This window comes from Pleurodeles waltl, chromosome 4_2 (assembly GCF_031143425.1).
Source record: "Pleurodeles waltl isolate 20211129_DDA chromosome 4_2, aPleWal1.hap1.20221129, whole genome shotgun sequence".
Taxonomy (NCBI): domain Eukaryota; kingdom Metazoa; phylum Chordata; class Amphibia; order Caudata; family Salamandridae; genus Pleurodeles; species Pleurodeles waltl.
In genome coordinates, this window is record NC_090443.1 from 851,763,720 (window position 1) to 851,780,245 (window position 16,526).

At 43.3% G+C, this 16,526-nt stretch overlaps 1 protein-coding gene across 2 annotated transcripts in view; it reads right to left on the reverse strand.

Annotated features, from left to right (window-relative positions):
- C8A (complement C8 alpha chain) overlaps nucleotides 1-16,526 on the reverse strand; it is a 348,185-nt gene that overhangs the window by 263,011 nt on the left and 68,648 nt on the right. For both annotated transcript variants that reach the window (XM_069232593.1, XM_069232592.1), the window contains exon 4: nucleotides 1,213-1,357. In XM_069232593.1, the coding sequence (XP_069088694.1) occupies nucleotides 1,213-1,357 (145 nt within the window). The remainder of the gene's footprint in view (nucleotides 1-1,212; nucleotides 1,358-16,526) is intronic.

The following is a 16,526-nucleotide window of genomic DNA, read 5'->3' on the forward strand; positions in this document are numbered from 1 at the left end:
ATTTAGAGAAAATATAAAAGTTCTAATCAAAACATTATTACTTAACATTATATATATATATATATATATATATATATATATATATATATATATACATATATAGACATATGTATGTATCGATATGTCTACTGTAATAATTCATTTTCAATTTTAAAGTAGTGGTTATTTAATTATTACTTAGTTAACTTGCCACCCTATACGCCTACAAGCCCAGTAGCCCCCATGTAAAATAAGAAAGTATAACACAATTTACATAATTGATAAACAAATAACTTATTAACAATTATTAATTCATATTTACTAATTAACAAACTACCCTATACCCTACATACCTAGTAGCCCACAACTAAAATATATCTAAAATAATACAGTATTACATAATGCACATATTTAATAAGCATTCCAATTGTTGACAATACACAATTACATAAATAATTTTTACAGAATTTACAGAATTAACAATCAGGTAAATAATTATTAATAACATACAAATTAATTGTTAAATAATTATTACCTAATTACTTCCACCCTATATGCCTACAAACATAGCAACCCACAGCTAAAACATAATAATTTAAATCAATATTACATAATATACAATATTAATATCAATTACTTACTTATTTTTTTAAAATTGTTTAATAACTAACTAATAATCAATTATTTCTTATGGACTCACTACGAGGCTGGCGGTCGCAAGATTGCTAGCCTCACGGTGGCAGTTAGACCACTGCAGCTGTTGCGGTCTGACCACCACACTACTAGTTTGGTGGACAGACCTGCCTAAAGACTGCTGTCCTTGCCAGGATTCAAGATTATATTGGGCTGATGGCGATACTGGTTGTAATCAGCCAGGGCGGCGCTTAACTCAGCCACACACTGCTGATTACAACCTTGTTCTCCGCCAGCCTTTTCATGGTGGTTTCCCCACCATGAAAAGGCTGGTGGAGTACAAGTGCAGGCGGCCACAGGGGGGGGCCTGGACTGCCCATGCATGGGCAGTGCAAGCCCCCCCCCCCCGCCCAGCACCATCAGAATGTGCACTGTCTGCTCTGCAGACAGTGGGCCTGATGACCACTTTGGCAGAGGGGGTTAATCCGTCCCTTTTAAGGAGAGTTTAGTTAATTGATGGTGGTACCTTGGCACTTCTTGCATTTATGACATTTTAGCATCAGACAACATTATGCAATTGAAGACAAGAATGTGACTCACCCTCGCACTGCCTTCTCAGAACCAGGAATTCGAAATAGGTCTCTGCAGAAGCTGTCATTAAAAGCATCCTCACAGCCTTCCTCATCAGAGGAGTCTCTGCAATCCGGTTCTCCATTACAAACTAGGTTGCGGTTGATGCAGCGACCTAGCATTATAAATTAATGGTCTTGAGGCTTCAAAATGTACACTAGCATATACGAAAGCTTGAAAAATTCACTATCTCCGTTGTGATCTCTAAACAAACACTGCTAACATGTTCGGACACATATGATAATCACTGTATAATTAAGGTGCAATTACATAGTGAAAATAAATATGAGCAAATAAATATGAACAATGTGTGTTCTATGTAAAGTGATCAAGAAGCAACATACACAATTCAAGTTAAGATGAATTCATGATCCAGACTATGAGACTCATTCAGTAACTGAAGTAACTATTACTCATGCCCTGCCATGCAGTCATCAATGATGTAATTTGAGATGTCAGCGATATTGTCAATGATGTCACAGAACATGTCATGAGTAATGTACTAAGTTTACATCATAAGCAGTGCATGGCACGAGTGCAAGTAATATTTCCTTCAGTTAACTTTAGCTGGTAAATTTCAGTGTTTTTTAGTTTAAAACTTTACATTTTACCTGACATTTTCCCTTAACTACAACACCACTTTACCCTTTTGAATGTTCAGTGAATATCTGTGTTGTTTCAGAGTGAAGCAATAATATAAATAGATTTCATTTTAAGTAACACCGACCTAATGTCTTTGTCAAAGGATCAGAACACCAAAATATAAAAGGAGGACCTCTTTGCTCTAGCAAGGGGTCAGCACATCAACCAATAAAAAGCAGATTAAAAAAGTCACCACAATAATTTATCAAAAACCATATTCCAAAGAAATCCTTATAAATACACACTGCAATGCATAATAAATATTGCCACAAAAATATTTAAAATTTTATTCCAAACAACCATAAATGTGTATTTGAACCAACCACAAGAGATCAGCGCACTCATGCTTAAAAGCATACAGCTGCAGATGGCAAAGCCAGCTCCCTGCCTGGCTAGCACAGTCAATTCTAGAAGGGAGTGCAAGAGTAGGAGGGCACACCTCAATAGGGTGCCCCCTGCAGTCTTCTTCATTGGATTCCCTGGATGGGATCCCAGGATCCTTGCATACAACGGCACATACAGGCGAGATAGGGTCCCTGGGAGCAGATGAAGTTCAGTGAGAGGGCTCCACACACGCCCCTCAAAATTAATATATGCTTTGAGATCCTGAGACCCCTTAATATACATACCACCTCTGGGAGCAGGGGACCTAAATGTGATTTGAATTTTTTTTAAACTTCACCACTGTACTGCCATTAAAAAACAAAAAATGATTTGGTTGGGGTCTGGGACTCCCCTTCCAGGCCTAGTGGGTCAGGGTATTCCTACCCTGACCTACTATATTTTTTTTTAAGGACACAGCAACTGAGTTCCCAAGTACTAAAACAGCTGGCAGATATTTTCTTTGATGTGAGTCAGCCAATCAAATCTTATCTTTTTATCTGCCAACTACTAAGTCTCTATATTTACATACATTTTGAACCTTATTTTCGCAAAAACCGACTGAACGTATTTACACCAAACATACAAAAAAGATCTAGCTTTCTGCCAAATATGGTGTCATTTCACTCAGTAGTTTCCTGTCTTGCTGTTCAACTTTCCTATGGAAAATTGCATGAGGAAAATGTGTTTTGGGACCACATGTTTTTTCTCAGCCTGCTCGTCAGATCACCCGAAACTTTCCAGGACTGAGCTGAGTCAAGTAAATTACTACTGAGTAATACTTGGATACCTAGATATAAACATATATACACATACACAGAGTCAGATTTAAATATATTAAGCAAACAGCATTGCTTTGCAATGAATGGTGATTTGACAAACTAAAGTGTGTATGAGAAGATGCAGTGTGTGTCTTTTACTAAACATACAATAAACATTATTAAAAGAAATGTAAACATACAAACATTTAATATACATTATGAATAAAAGAATTAATAAATTAATGCTATGAAATGTTTAACTAAGACTAATATATATATTTTACACATATACAATAAAACCATAAATATATAACCAATTCAATAAGAAAAAAGAAATATATTAACTCATGTAGACAATAAATAAAATATTAAAAATGTAAAACCCCAAAAACATGTGTACTAAACATACAATAAACATTAAAATAAATGTAAAAATACAAACATATAATATAATTTAGGAATACAAATTAATGCTACTAAATACATTTAACTAATATTATGAAAACTATTGGAGTTTGAAAATATTTCAGAAGAAAGTGTTGGACTTCGGAAAGGTTAGATTTACTATTAGTACTTCAGTCACCACAACAGTAGGGAAAGAGGTGGACATCAGAGGAGTCAAATTATAATTTTTACTATTCTAGTCAGTGCAACAGTAGGGACAATTCTGGACTTCGGAGAGGTTGTATTCACTATTTCCACTCCAGAATAAGGAACAGAAGGGAAAGCGTTGGACTTTGCAGGGGTTACATTTACTAATTCCACTCCAATCTCAACAACAGCAAGAAATGCATTGGACTTTGAAGAGGTTAAATTTACTATTCCCACTCCAAACAGCAAAACAGTAGGGAAATTGTTGGACTTCAGAGGGATAAAGTTTATTATTCCCACTCCTGTCTATGCAAGAGTAGGAAAAGCTTTTGATTTTTGATGGTTTAAATGTAATATTCCCTCCACAAACAGTGCAATAGTAGAGAAAGTGTTGGATTTCGGGGGTAAACTGCACTATTTCCACTTTAAACAGCACAACAGTAGGGAAAGCGTTGTACTTCAGAGGAATAAAATGTACTGTTCTCACTCCAGTCTGTGCAACGGTAGGGAATGCGGTGAATTTCAGAGGGGGTTATAGTCTTGTGAATGATATTCTTGCAACACAATATGTATGGATCATTTCCAATATCACTATCTCCCAATATTTACAACTCACTATTATGTCCAAACACCCAAAACACTGATCGTAATACATTCAGCAACTGGTGGCAGGGCGCAAAGGGGCCCAGGACAAATAGAACAGAGGCATGGGCACCATCTCGCCCACCTCTAGACACCACTGGCCTCCACACTCTTGTACAATACTCCCACTGTCATAGGGAATTTTGTGTTATTTTTCAGAAACAAACCCTTGCTTTGGGAATTTGGTTATAAAAAAAACATTAGTTTGAATAGTGGGATCAAAACAAAATGGAGCTGCTTGGCATACTTTTCTTCAGTGCCCATTTTCTGCCCTTAGTGCAACCACCAAATTAGTACATGCATAGAGGACAGTTAAATCCTCCTTAGTAAAATCAGGATATATTTTGGCCCACGTATTTAGAAAATGGCTCTCCTAATGAATTTTCCCAGTTGGTCAGTTAGCAACAAGATACTATACCAGGCGCTGGCTCCAAACTCCCAAAGTTTTTTTTTTTTTTAAACTGTGACTGAAAGGGTTGATTGGGGAGAATAAGCTTCACAGGGGTCTTCTCATGTTAGGATAGACTGGCATCATTAGAGAACCATGCATGATGATTTTAGTTTTGCCTGCTTTGAACTTTATTGAATTGAATAATGTTAAATACTTTGTTTGCTTCTGAAATTGTGCATGAATCACTATTCTAGCAGTTATTCTCCTTTTATTGGCTGGACTTTAGTTCAAAACCTTGATAGGCTAGTTGGTACTATTGTTAAGATTTTTTTATTTCAAAACCTGCTGCTGTTTGTGAGTACTTTTGAGGTAAAAAAAAAGTTGTGTATAAGCTCCGGTAGTCTCTTCTTTTTGCATAGCAGACAATTTTTAATCTGTCCAACATATTCTGGCACTTTTGAGGAGAGAGCATATTAAAAAGAATGAAGTTCTGCATTCTGTTTTGAGACTTTATTTGCTAATTACATATGAATCACTATTTTCTCTGATGTTAACAATCTAAAGCAATATCTTTCAAGCACTTTCTGGCACTTTGGATGATTAGAAGTGTACTGGACCTGCTGTCTGTGGCCTCAGAGGAGCTCTGAAGGATGTGCACTCCAAGGGGAAGTTGGCTGATCTTCTGTGGACTACAGTGACGAAAAGCTGCAAGAGGCCTTTTGAAGTACCCAGCTGACCAGTGGCCACTAGTCGTGGACTGAACTTTGCTGTTGACCACTACTAAACACTGAGACATAGGTGCCTGTGCCTCCAAACAATGAACAAAGTCGCATTCTGCATTGGGACATAGAAAATTGTCAGCAAGAAATCTCCAAAGCTCTAGAATTCCAGGAGGACCAATCATTTTTAGGTATACAGCATTTGGTTTCATGGCATTGGCTACAATGCAAACAGCAGCCTGCACAAGGAGGGCTTTCCTTCTCAAAACGTGACAATGTCTCATTCTGCGTGGAGACGTAAAAGACATATCAATACTTTTTTTCCAATAAATTGACAGTCACTAACTGAAGTGGGACTCAGAAACTTTTTAAATCATTTTAACTTGCAGAATCTCATTGAGACCAATCCCCTTGATGTTTCCGACCAGGGATCCACCTTGCTCAGCCTCAGACTATGCTTAAGTCTCAGTCTTCCATGACTATTGTCTAATAACGGTGCTTTTTGCTTTTTGGTTCTATTTTTACTTAAAACTTTACAAATTCATATTGTTGGTTCCCTTTATTGGAATTTTGTTGTTTCGGTGTCAAATTGTTTATAAGATTTTACTCTATTTCTCTAATTCAGTTGTTTTAGATTTGTATTGCTTGGTGATTTTCCTTTATTACTGTTTTAGTTTAGTGCTGTATAAATACTTCACACATTGTCATAAGTAAAGTTCTGTGCAATACCTACGGGGGATTGAGCTCAGGTTAATTTAGTGACCTTAAGGGTTCACCTTTAATGGTTCACCTTGACAAGGAGTGTGATTATTTCTTCCTCAAAATAATAATCCACTTTCTTCTAAATACCAACATACTTTGGTAATAGAGTGCTGTAAGGAATAGGAGTATTATTTTAGATGGTTGATCTCCCTGTCAGAGTGAACCACTAATATCAAGTAATAAATATGTGCCTAACCCTCTGGTAGCTTGGTACAAAGCAGTCAAGCTTAAATTAAAAGCAATGTGTGAAATATTTATGGATCACTCAAAGTGAAAATACAACACAAGGAAATGCCCAATATAGAAAAGTAGAGTACATTTCAATAATTAAAATTATACCAAACTAACAAAAATCTAATGAGTAGAGCCAGATACATACATTTTTAAAGCTTAAATTACAAATAGTGCTATAAAGTACAAAGCATCGACTGGTCATACTAGATCAAGTCAAAATCAAAGTTAACACAATGGAGCGCGCATCAGACACAGGGACCAAGTTCATCTCAGTGGTAAGTTAACCTATGAACTTTAATAATTGTATGGAGAAAAAGAGTTTGTTGAAGAGTTGTTGGCAGGGAAAGCTGCAAGCTGAATCCAAGGCAGGGCTTAACAACAGTGGGTTGCTGAAGAGCGGGGTCTCGGTGCGGTCATTGGTGAAAGCAGGAAAGCTCTAAATCTGTGCCTAGGAAGCCCCTTATGTTGACAGACTTCAGTTCAGAATCCATCCTGATGAAGACCTCTACTTTCAGATGCAGAAAACTTTCCCGAAGTTAGATATAATTCAGTGAAGCAAACCAGCAAGCTGAGGCCAACTAGTTATTCAATGCCGACAGTTGAGGCCTCAACAGCAGTCTTGGTCCCAAAGGTACTCCAGGCAAAAACGTTTTTAGCCCCTGATCGCGAAGTTTAGGAAGAGGAGGAGTACAATTAATATCAGCCATGGACCCACGACCTGTGGGCACCACTTGGGGTTTAGGACTCACTCCAGTAGAGGCCAGCAGCTGGGTCAATGGAAGGTCCAGTTGGTACCAGTCAACTGGGCAATTGCAGGCTCATGGTCTCTGGACATTTGTTGTGCCCCTATAGCTTACAAGCCAACTGACCCATGGAGTCACTTCTTGGGTCTTGGGTTCAATACAAGCAGGTCGTCTTCCTTCACGTCTCAGACACCAGGACAGTCCTTCTTCTCATCTTCACTGGTCCAGAAGTTGTCTAGGAGAGGTGTGCAGGTTCCACTTTTATTCCCAGTGGCTGCCTGTGGGTGGAGGGCAAGTCTTTGCCGACCCGCTGAAACAGTTCTGCTCAGCTGTTTTATACTCACCGTGGCCCTCATTATGAGTAATGATTGCAGCTCTGACTCTGGTGGGTTGGGGGGGTGACACATGTGCCCATGACTGAGGTAGTCACAATGTACAGGTCAGGCCTATGGTCAGGCAGGTGTTGTGCTGGAGCACTAGGGCTATCAATGTGTAGGTGGAACGTTGCCTGAGTTGCCAGTTCGAGTGCTATGTGTGTGCCACACAGGCTTGTTGCATTTGTGCGCATCCAACCTGGGAGTCGACATTGGGTGGCAGTGCAACCTTGTTGTCAGAGGCAGTGGGTATTGGGCCAGGTCTGGAGCTGGGCAATGTGACCCAATGCCCCTTGTTCATTCCTCCTGGATGGCACCAGGTCAATGTGGGTGCCGTCAATGGCACCAATGACAAGTGGGATGTGTGCCATAGTGTAGAAAGCAGTCTTGAAAGCGGGCAAATCGCACATCGGGGGAACCGAATGTAGGTGGCCATATGTTTTACCAGGGCACACAGTACATCCCTCAGGACGTTGCTGAACATGGGCTGTGACATCCCACTTGTGAGGCCCACTGTGACCTGGAAGGAGCCTGAGGCAAGGTAGTGGAGGAATGACAACACCTGCACTAGGAGGGATGGCATTGGGTTTACTTATGGTAGGCAACAGATCTGGCTCCAACTGGGCCCCTAGTTCCATTATGGTCACACGGTTCAGGCAATAGGTCTGGATGATGTGACCCTCCTCGAGGGTGGCAAGGTCTACTAGGGGCCTGTACACTGGTGCATTCCTCATCCTCAATGGTGCATAGTACCTGGGAACAAAGGAGAGGTGGTAACATGTCGTGCAGCATAGACGTTTGATGCACTACATTTCAAACACATCACACATTCTAAATGTGAAATGGTTGCCGCCTGTTTGCATGCATGGGACAGGTGGAAGTGAGATCATCCCACCGGCGTAATGCGTCATGGCTGTAGGTGGTCACGGCCGCCGTGCTACTCACCATTGGCTCCCACTGTTGCCAACGGGAGGCAGGAGCCAATGGTGATTGCCGCCGGCAGTGGCGGTGATGTCCACGGCAGCCGCGACTGCCATTTCATGCGCTTATACTCACTTGACTCCTGAACTTCGTGCACTGAAGACCTCCACTGCGTGTGCTCCTGTGTACTGGCTCTGGTAGCCAAGATGCTGCGTCCTGCAGGAGAGAGGGCCCCCGCCTTCACCCAGGAAGAGTTGGTACGGCTTGTGGACGGGGTCCTGTCCCTCTATGGACAGATGTATGGGGCAACAGAGCAGCAGGTGAGTCCATTGTCATTGTCCTGTATGTGAGATGTGTGCATGGGGATGGGGGCCTTGGTAGGTGGCAGTGTGAATGGAGCATGGACATGGGTGAGGGGCAGAGGGCTACATTGCCTGACGAACTGTGGGTGTGGAAGTGTGATGTGTGCTGTCCACTACTGTCCCAGGAATACCACCCTACATGACTGTTCCTCTGTCTGTGTCATCCATGCAGGTCAGTGCCCATCAGAGGAAGGGGATTTGGCATGCCATCGCCAAGCAAGCGTGGACCCTGGAGGTCCATGCCTATCTGAGCACCCACTGCAGAAAGCAGTAGGAGGACCTTAGATGCTGGGACTGAAAGACCGCGAAGGACCAGCTGGGGACATCCTCCCAATGAGGGAGAGGTGCCCATTGGACCCTGACGCCCGCTAATGGCCCGCATATTGGAGGTGGCCTACCCTGAGGTGGATGGACGCTTGAGGGCAGCACAGCAGCCACATGGGGGTGAGTACTCACTCTCACTTGTGACATGTGCTGACATGGTGGCTCTATGTGGGCACCATTGGGTAGCTGTAGCGTAGATGCTAGGTACACTGATGTCCACTATGGGTTGTGTCCATCTGGACAGGATTAATATCACAGGTGTAAGTAATGCCATGCAGTCAGTGGTAGCAGGCAGACTCCTTCAATGAAAAACTGTGTGGCCACCTACTTGCTTGTGTTGCTTGCCAGCACATGGCAACTGGATCTTCAGAGCAGGGGTGTCAGGGCATTGTGATTGGTCCTGACCAACCACTGTGGCATCTGTGATCTCAATCAGCTTGCAGGTACTGCATGTATGGTGTGGTGGGTGCACAAAGTGGTGACAGTGCTCCTTGACAATAGCCAATGGGGCCAGCAAACTAGCCAAGCAGGATCCACTTGTGTGTCCAGTCCTCTGCATGCTTGTCTCAACGGCCAAGTGTAGTGGGCAGGTACTGGACAGGTATGGCGAGTATAACACTCCTTATGTAGAGATATGCCACAGTCAGACCATCAGCAGTTGACATGTGCCTTGTTGCGGTTTTCCCCATAGTGTCACTAAGTAGTAGGTTGTTCAGAGGTGGGCATAATGTATAATGGCATGGCATCAAATGCTGATGTTCTACCCTGTGTGACCATTTTGCTGTCATTGATTGATTGCACCCTGCTCTCTCTCTATTCCTTCCTGTCCTCCTCTGTCTTTGTGTGCATCAGCATCATCTGGTGAAGGAGAAGGGGCACCGGCGAGTGGGGAAACTGCAGCTCACGTGACCCAGGAGGCTGACACCAGCGAAGCTGAGGGGACCAGCGGGACAGAGGGTGAGGGGAGTGACACAGGGGAGACTGGATCGACCAGTACATCTTCAGGTTCCTCCTCCGATGGCGGCTCCCTGGTGGTGGCGGACCCATCTGGGTCCACCCCAGCACCATACTTGTCCGCCACCCCTCATACCAGCAGCACACTCCATGAAGATTCCCACTCAGTTGCCCATGCCCACTCACCCAAGAAGGTGGGTATCTCCTTTGCCCCTCTGCCCCTACCCAGTCAGCCCTGCTACCCTCAGTGAGGAGGTTATTGACCTCCTGAGATCGATCTCTGTGGTGCAGACAACTATTGTCAATGCCATCCAGAGACTGGCATCCCAGATGCAACAGTGCAATGCGTTCCTGGAAGGCATTCACGGTGCCTTGTCTGGCCTACAGAGATCGTTTCAGGCTCTGGCCTCCTCCTTGACGGCAGCCAGTGTCCCTTTTTCTTCCGCCCCACCTCCAGCTACCTGTTCCCAATCCCACATCTCTCTCCCCATCCAAGGCACACCTACTGACCCACATGCATCTACATCAACAGACACGGTACGCAAGGACAAACATAGGCACCACAGACACCACCACTGCCATACACACACTCAACACACACATGCAGACATGTCAACATCCACACCCTGGACCAACTCCCCAACCACCTCCCCCTCACAGTTGACACAACTCTCACACCTGCAGTCAGCAGCACATCAGTCACTGTTCCTGCCACATGTGCCCTCACTGCCACCATCACCACATCTTCTGACCCACATTCATGCACCCCATACACCACTGGCGCAGACACCACAACTATCAACACACCCACATGCAGCCCTTCCACCCCAACATACATTCACACTTTCCCCCTGCCATATCCCTGCATCTCCTCCTCACCTCCTCCCAGCACATCTAAACAGACACAATCACCCCCCTAACAGTCCCCCAGCACACACATTTCATCCACCCACGCACCTGCACCCATGGACCCGTGGCACATCCATGACACACCTCAATAAACATACCCACTCCCGAACGTCTTTCCAGTGACCGCGCATGTGTTTCCAAAAAAACATTCCTACAAGAGTTTTCTCTGTTCCCCACTACTGACCCAGTCCCTGTTCCCCCCAAGCGCCCTGCTACCCTTCCTCTGTCCCAGCCTTCCACATCCCAGTCTGCCTCGGCCCCAGCCCATGCCCCTCCACCACCTGTCACTTCCGCCTCTGTCACGTCCACTGCTCCTGCTGCCAAAACCCAAACTAACTCCCTCCTCTTTCCAGGCTAAGCCCACTCCTTCCACTTCCAAGGCCAAGCCCATACCCACCCCCTTGCTAAGACCACCATCTAAGGGCAAGCCCAACTCCCCCTTGCTAAACCTCCTCCATCCAAAGGCAAGCCCAGGGACCCCCCCATCTAAGGGCACCCATAAGGGGCCCTCCTTCAGGCCCAAAAAGAAGGACCCCCCCATGCCAAAGGACCCCCTATTGTCCCCACCCGCCTCACTCCTGAGGTGCCTGCATTCCCCATTGATGCCCCTGCCCTGTGGAAGTCTGCACTTTGCAGTCAGGAGTCAAGGTGGGGTGTCATCTTGTGCCCAGTGTGCTCGGGGCCCAATGGATTTTGGACTGGCCCTTGGGCCTGTATGTACATTTGTTGTTGCACATTTTTGCAATATATATTTATCAGGCAACACTACACCGTTGCTGTCATTGTTACCTACCTAGTCCTGGCTTTCAATCACCATGTATGTGTGGTGGTTGTGGGTACTGGTGTGTGTGTGTGTGTTGGTACAGGTGTTTTTTTGAGTGTGTGTGTGGGCATGGCTTCCGTTGTTGTGTGTGTGTTGAGTGTGCGTACTAATGTTGTTCCCTCCAGTGTGTGCTAGGCTGGTGTACTTAGGGTTGGCATCGTGGTTGCCATCGCTGGTCCAGGAGTTGCAGGGCCAGGTAGAGGATTGGAAGGAATTGCAATTTGCGTGCTATGGTGCCTACGAATGTGCCTGTGTTCCTAAAGGTAGGTGTTACCTTTATATTTTTCGTTTCCGCCAGGCTTTTGGTGGCGTAGGTTCCGCCCAGAAATCCTGCTGGTGTGCAAGCTCGTAATATGGTCGTGGGATGCTGCCTGACAGTGAGGCTGGAGATGGCTGCTGCCTGGCGCGCCAGCACTTCCGCTGTGGTGGGCCAAATGGTGACTTGGCTGTGTTCTGCAGGTACCTTTCCAGAACTTGTAATTTGGCGGTCTCCACCACTGGGCCCACAGCGGTGCAGCCACCAACTCCACCGCGGCTGTACGCTGACTGCCAAGCTCGTAATGAGGGCCTGTGTTTCTTGCCATCTTCACTAGCGAGACATACAGGAGTCAGGCCTAGATGTGAGCTTTGTCTGCCTGTGACAAGGTAGGCATCCCTTGACCCTCAGGAAAGGGATAGGTACAGCCACCAGGCCATCCTGTCAAAAGAGAAGTATGAGCCCCCACTATCAGGGCCCTTTGTCCACTGCTGGGAGCAATACACTTTTCACCACAAGGGAGCCATTGGGGGTCAGGTGATAGCTGGGCACTGATAGGAAAGCCTTTTATTTTTAGGCAGGAAATTACATCTTTACAAAAGTGTAATTTCCAAAATAGTCATATAAAATCGGACTTGACCATTAATCTGGATTTGAAATTAATGTTAGAATGAGTCATTTAATGAATATTCTAGCTACTTTTAACTGAATTTAGCACTTATTAAAGGTAATAGGGTAAACCAATGTTTTATTTTTGAAGAGCCTGCCTTGTCACAGTGAAAAAAGGCTTTGGAGTGTTTCACTTTCAGGACATATGAAGATTTGCATGCCCTACTTCTTAAATGCCATGCATCTTGCCCTGTGTGCATTCAGGGCCTGACTTGGGATGCATTATAACCAATAAAAAGAGATGTTTAGGCTTGACAAAGCTTTATTTGCCAAGTCAAAATGACAGTTTTGAAACTGCACACCCAGGCTGCAGGGACAGGCCTTAAGACATATTTGATAGTACTACTTCAGTGGGTGGACCAATCAACACTGAAGTACCACTAGTAGCATTTAAATTACAGGCTCTGGGTACAGGTAGTAAGATGTATAAATAAATTAAATATGCACGGCTTAAAAGGGAAAATACAAGCACTTTACCACTGGTTAGCAGGAGTAAAGTATGCAGAGTCCTGTGGCCAACAAAAACGAGTTCATGGAAAACCATGCAAAAGATGGTCATTTACAACAAGCACCATATAAATATCTGCTCATAAATCATAGTTCATAGAACTGGAGACAGTGAACCTCCATTCAGGCATTGCAGTTGACTAACAGTTTGAAGCACCTCATTTCTACTGGCCCACAATCTATTTCCAAATATATTTGGATAAAAATGGTTAAGCAGCCCATAAAAATAAGATCAGATATTATATGGTGCCAAAATATATTGTAGACACATAAAATTAAATGTCATCTGAGGACTGCAGCACTCAATGTGCCATTCACTTGGGTGACAGAGAAACATGGCTTCAGGCCCACCAGTGTTGCCTTACTGCTACAGTTTAAACTTGCAGGCCAACACACTCTCCATTTTAAATATTAAGTCAACCTCATGTTGGCCTGTAGAACAAAAAGATGGGTGCATCATATTAATAATTAAAAAATTAAGAAATGTACAGGTACCATGTTCCTAGAGTGGGAAGGCCCCAAAAGCTATTTTTTCCTTCAAAGGCTCGGGCTGTCCCATTAAGAAAACCAAGTATTGATTAAAATATGTATTCTGCCATCTGTGGTTTCAGACCAGCTAGGAAATAGTCAAGCTCTATGTTCAATATTTAATAAAAGCACAATCCAATGATATAATTGGGTTTTTAACAAATAGTAAATTTTAGGAAGTTACTTTGTCCCTGTTTGAAGCTCTTGAAGAATCGTTTCTTTAGATTTTTGCAGCTGCCCAGCCAGTCCTTGGCCCTATTGAGGTGAGAAACATTAATTGACTGAATGTAGGGAGGTTTTCTTCTTCCCCTTAAAGGAAGAGCGGTTGGGTTGGAATCAATAACTTCATTAATTTGTAAAAGGGCCTGCTCTTTCGCACGTAAATGTAAGGTGAAACCCGGAGAAGGCAAATGTTTGTTCCCCGAGCCATGCTGGCAAATATATTGGGAGGAGAGATACCATCAAAATTAATTTTGACTGAACACAGAGAAGGGAAGTGCTCATTACCCCGGGCCACACCTCTGGGTGGGCACATAGACATTGCACAAGGAAGGGCTCACCCATTTTGGATTTAGGAGAGTGCACTGTAGGAATGTTTACAGGAGTGCAAAGAAGAAGTACTGCAAAAGTGAGAAGTGTTCCCTGGGAACTTCTATCTCATTTGTTATGAAAGAACCAAGAGTCACTCCTAGCCGCTGGAAGGTCTCATTCTTAAATGTGGCACCCTAAGATATCCTCCTCAGAACGCTGTCTGATCCTGTAGAAGAACAGAGAAAGGACTGTACCTGCTTTTTGTCTGCTCCCACTTGTACCTAGGATAAGGAAGCTGACTCCAAGGGGACCTACCTCCAGTGTAGCTATGGGCACACAAGCTGCAAGAGGCCTTTTTTCTAAAGTGATCAGCTGACCTTTTGTAACTGGATCTGAACTAGACTATGCTGGTGACTTCTTCTGGATTGGAACTTGCCCCCCTAGTGTTGTTCCTCTGGTCCTGAGACCCTTGGCTACATCTAATTAGTTGGTAAACTGTTTAGACTTTCAGATCTCCTGAGGATTGGAACCAACCACCCAATCTAATCTGCCCAATTGCTGAATTGAAGAAATAAGATTTTCCCACTTTAAGTTTTGTTGTAGCAACAAATTGCTTCACCTGACCCTTAGCGAAAAGGTAACCAGCCTTGTGGACATTACCGCATTACCGGACATTGGTTGCGCAGGTGTGCTTTAGTTAAGACATGTGGCTCTTTGTACATATCCCGACTGCCAACAGAATTAGAGGTAAATATTACTTTCTCTTTGTTAGGTGTGGCAGCATGTGTTAGTAATGCATGGGTTACAGTTAAAGAAAGCATGTTCCTCACTTTAAGTAGGGTGCATATGCCCCCTTTTTTCCTATTGGTATAAATTGAACTGGTGTCAATCCTTTTGGCAACACAGTGGTGTCAGCGACATGTGTGACTGCATGATGGTATCCACTAGCTTTGGGTGATATTGACTGACATGACGTTGATACTCTAATTCCTTTGTTACCGCTCTTAATGATACTAGTTCACGTGTGTTGTTGATTTTTGTAGAGGCGGTGCTGACCTCCTCGAGTCCTGATGAGGCCAATTTTGGATAGGCCGAAACGAGTCGACCCAATATATGCGAGACTGAGGGCTTACAAATCAATGTACTAAGAAATGTGATATGCACCATACAATACCGTTTGCAATAAATAGACAGGTATTTGACAGCTGGGTGCAGCTTAGGTCCTCAGCCATTGTCTTTCAGTGGATCACAACTTGATTTTCTTGATAGTGACCACAAGATAAAGAATGAACGAGGGGCACATACCCTTTTTTGTGTAACCGGCATAACCCAATGAGTTGTTTTTGTTCATATTGTTTGTAATGTGAAAAAAAAAATTGTCTTGTTTTGTGTTAATATTTATTGAATGTTTATCGAATTACCATTGCTTACCTTTACTAACAAAATGATTTAAAATAAATAAGGGAAAAAAATTGTCCCCAGATATCAGGATTCATCTCTGATTTCTTTAAATTAATAATCGTATTTATCTCTTTCTGCTAATTTTGTTTGTTCATGATTACCGTCAGGTGCAGCATACAACCTTGTCCCACTTGACAATGCTGAGCTCTGAAAAAAGCACTAAGTACAAAGATAAAAACTGTGACCAGACAAAGATGCTAAAAGTATCTGTCCAACATGAAAACTTTCTTGGTCACAAAATTTGACCTCATCCACCAGCTATCCAACTTCAAGAGGACTTTCTTGCATACAGCCTGCAACCTCGCCCCACTGGAGGATTTAAACTCCCATTTCAGAGACTAAAAGCAAAGCTAAAATCTCTGCTCCAACGCAATTGGTCTGAAATTGATCCTAGATTCTGGCCTACCACGGCCATAGACTATCACTAGCTCTATTTGGTAGTATGCTTCCTTGAAATCCTCTTAAATTCATATCCCTGGTTCCCCTTATTGGATTTGTGGCATTTGGGTGTCATTTTCTTTATTTAAATTTTACTCTATTTGTTTAAATTGAAGTGGGAGTGTTTTTACTTTATAACCATTTTGGTACTTCTGAATGGTTTGCGCATTTTTTCAAGTTAAGCCTGTCTGCTCTTTGGCCCAGATACCATGGGTTAAGCTTAGGTTTAAATTTCTGAGACCTTTGACTGGACCTAACAGGTTATTGACTTTATTACTCATGGTCAACTTATATTCACCCAAATTAATAATTAACTTTCTTACAGTGCCAGAAGCTACTAGCGAGTAAGGTTACTCAATCT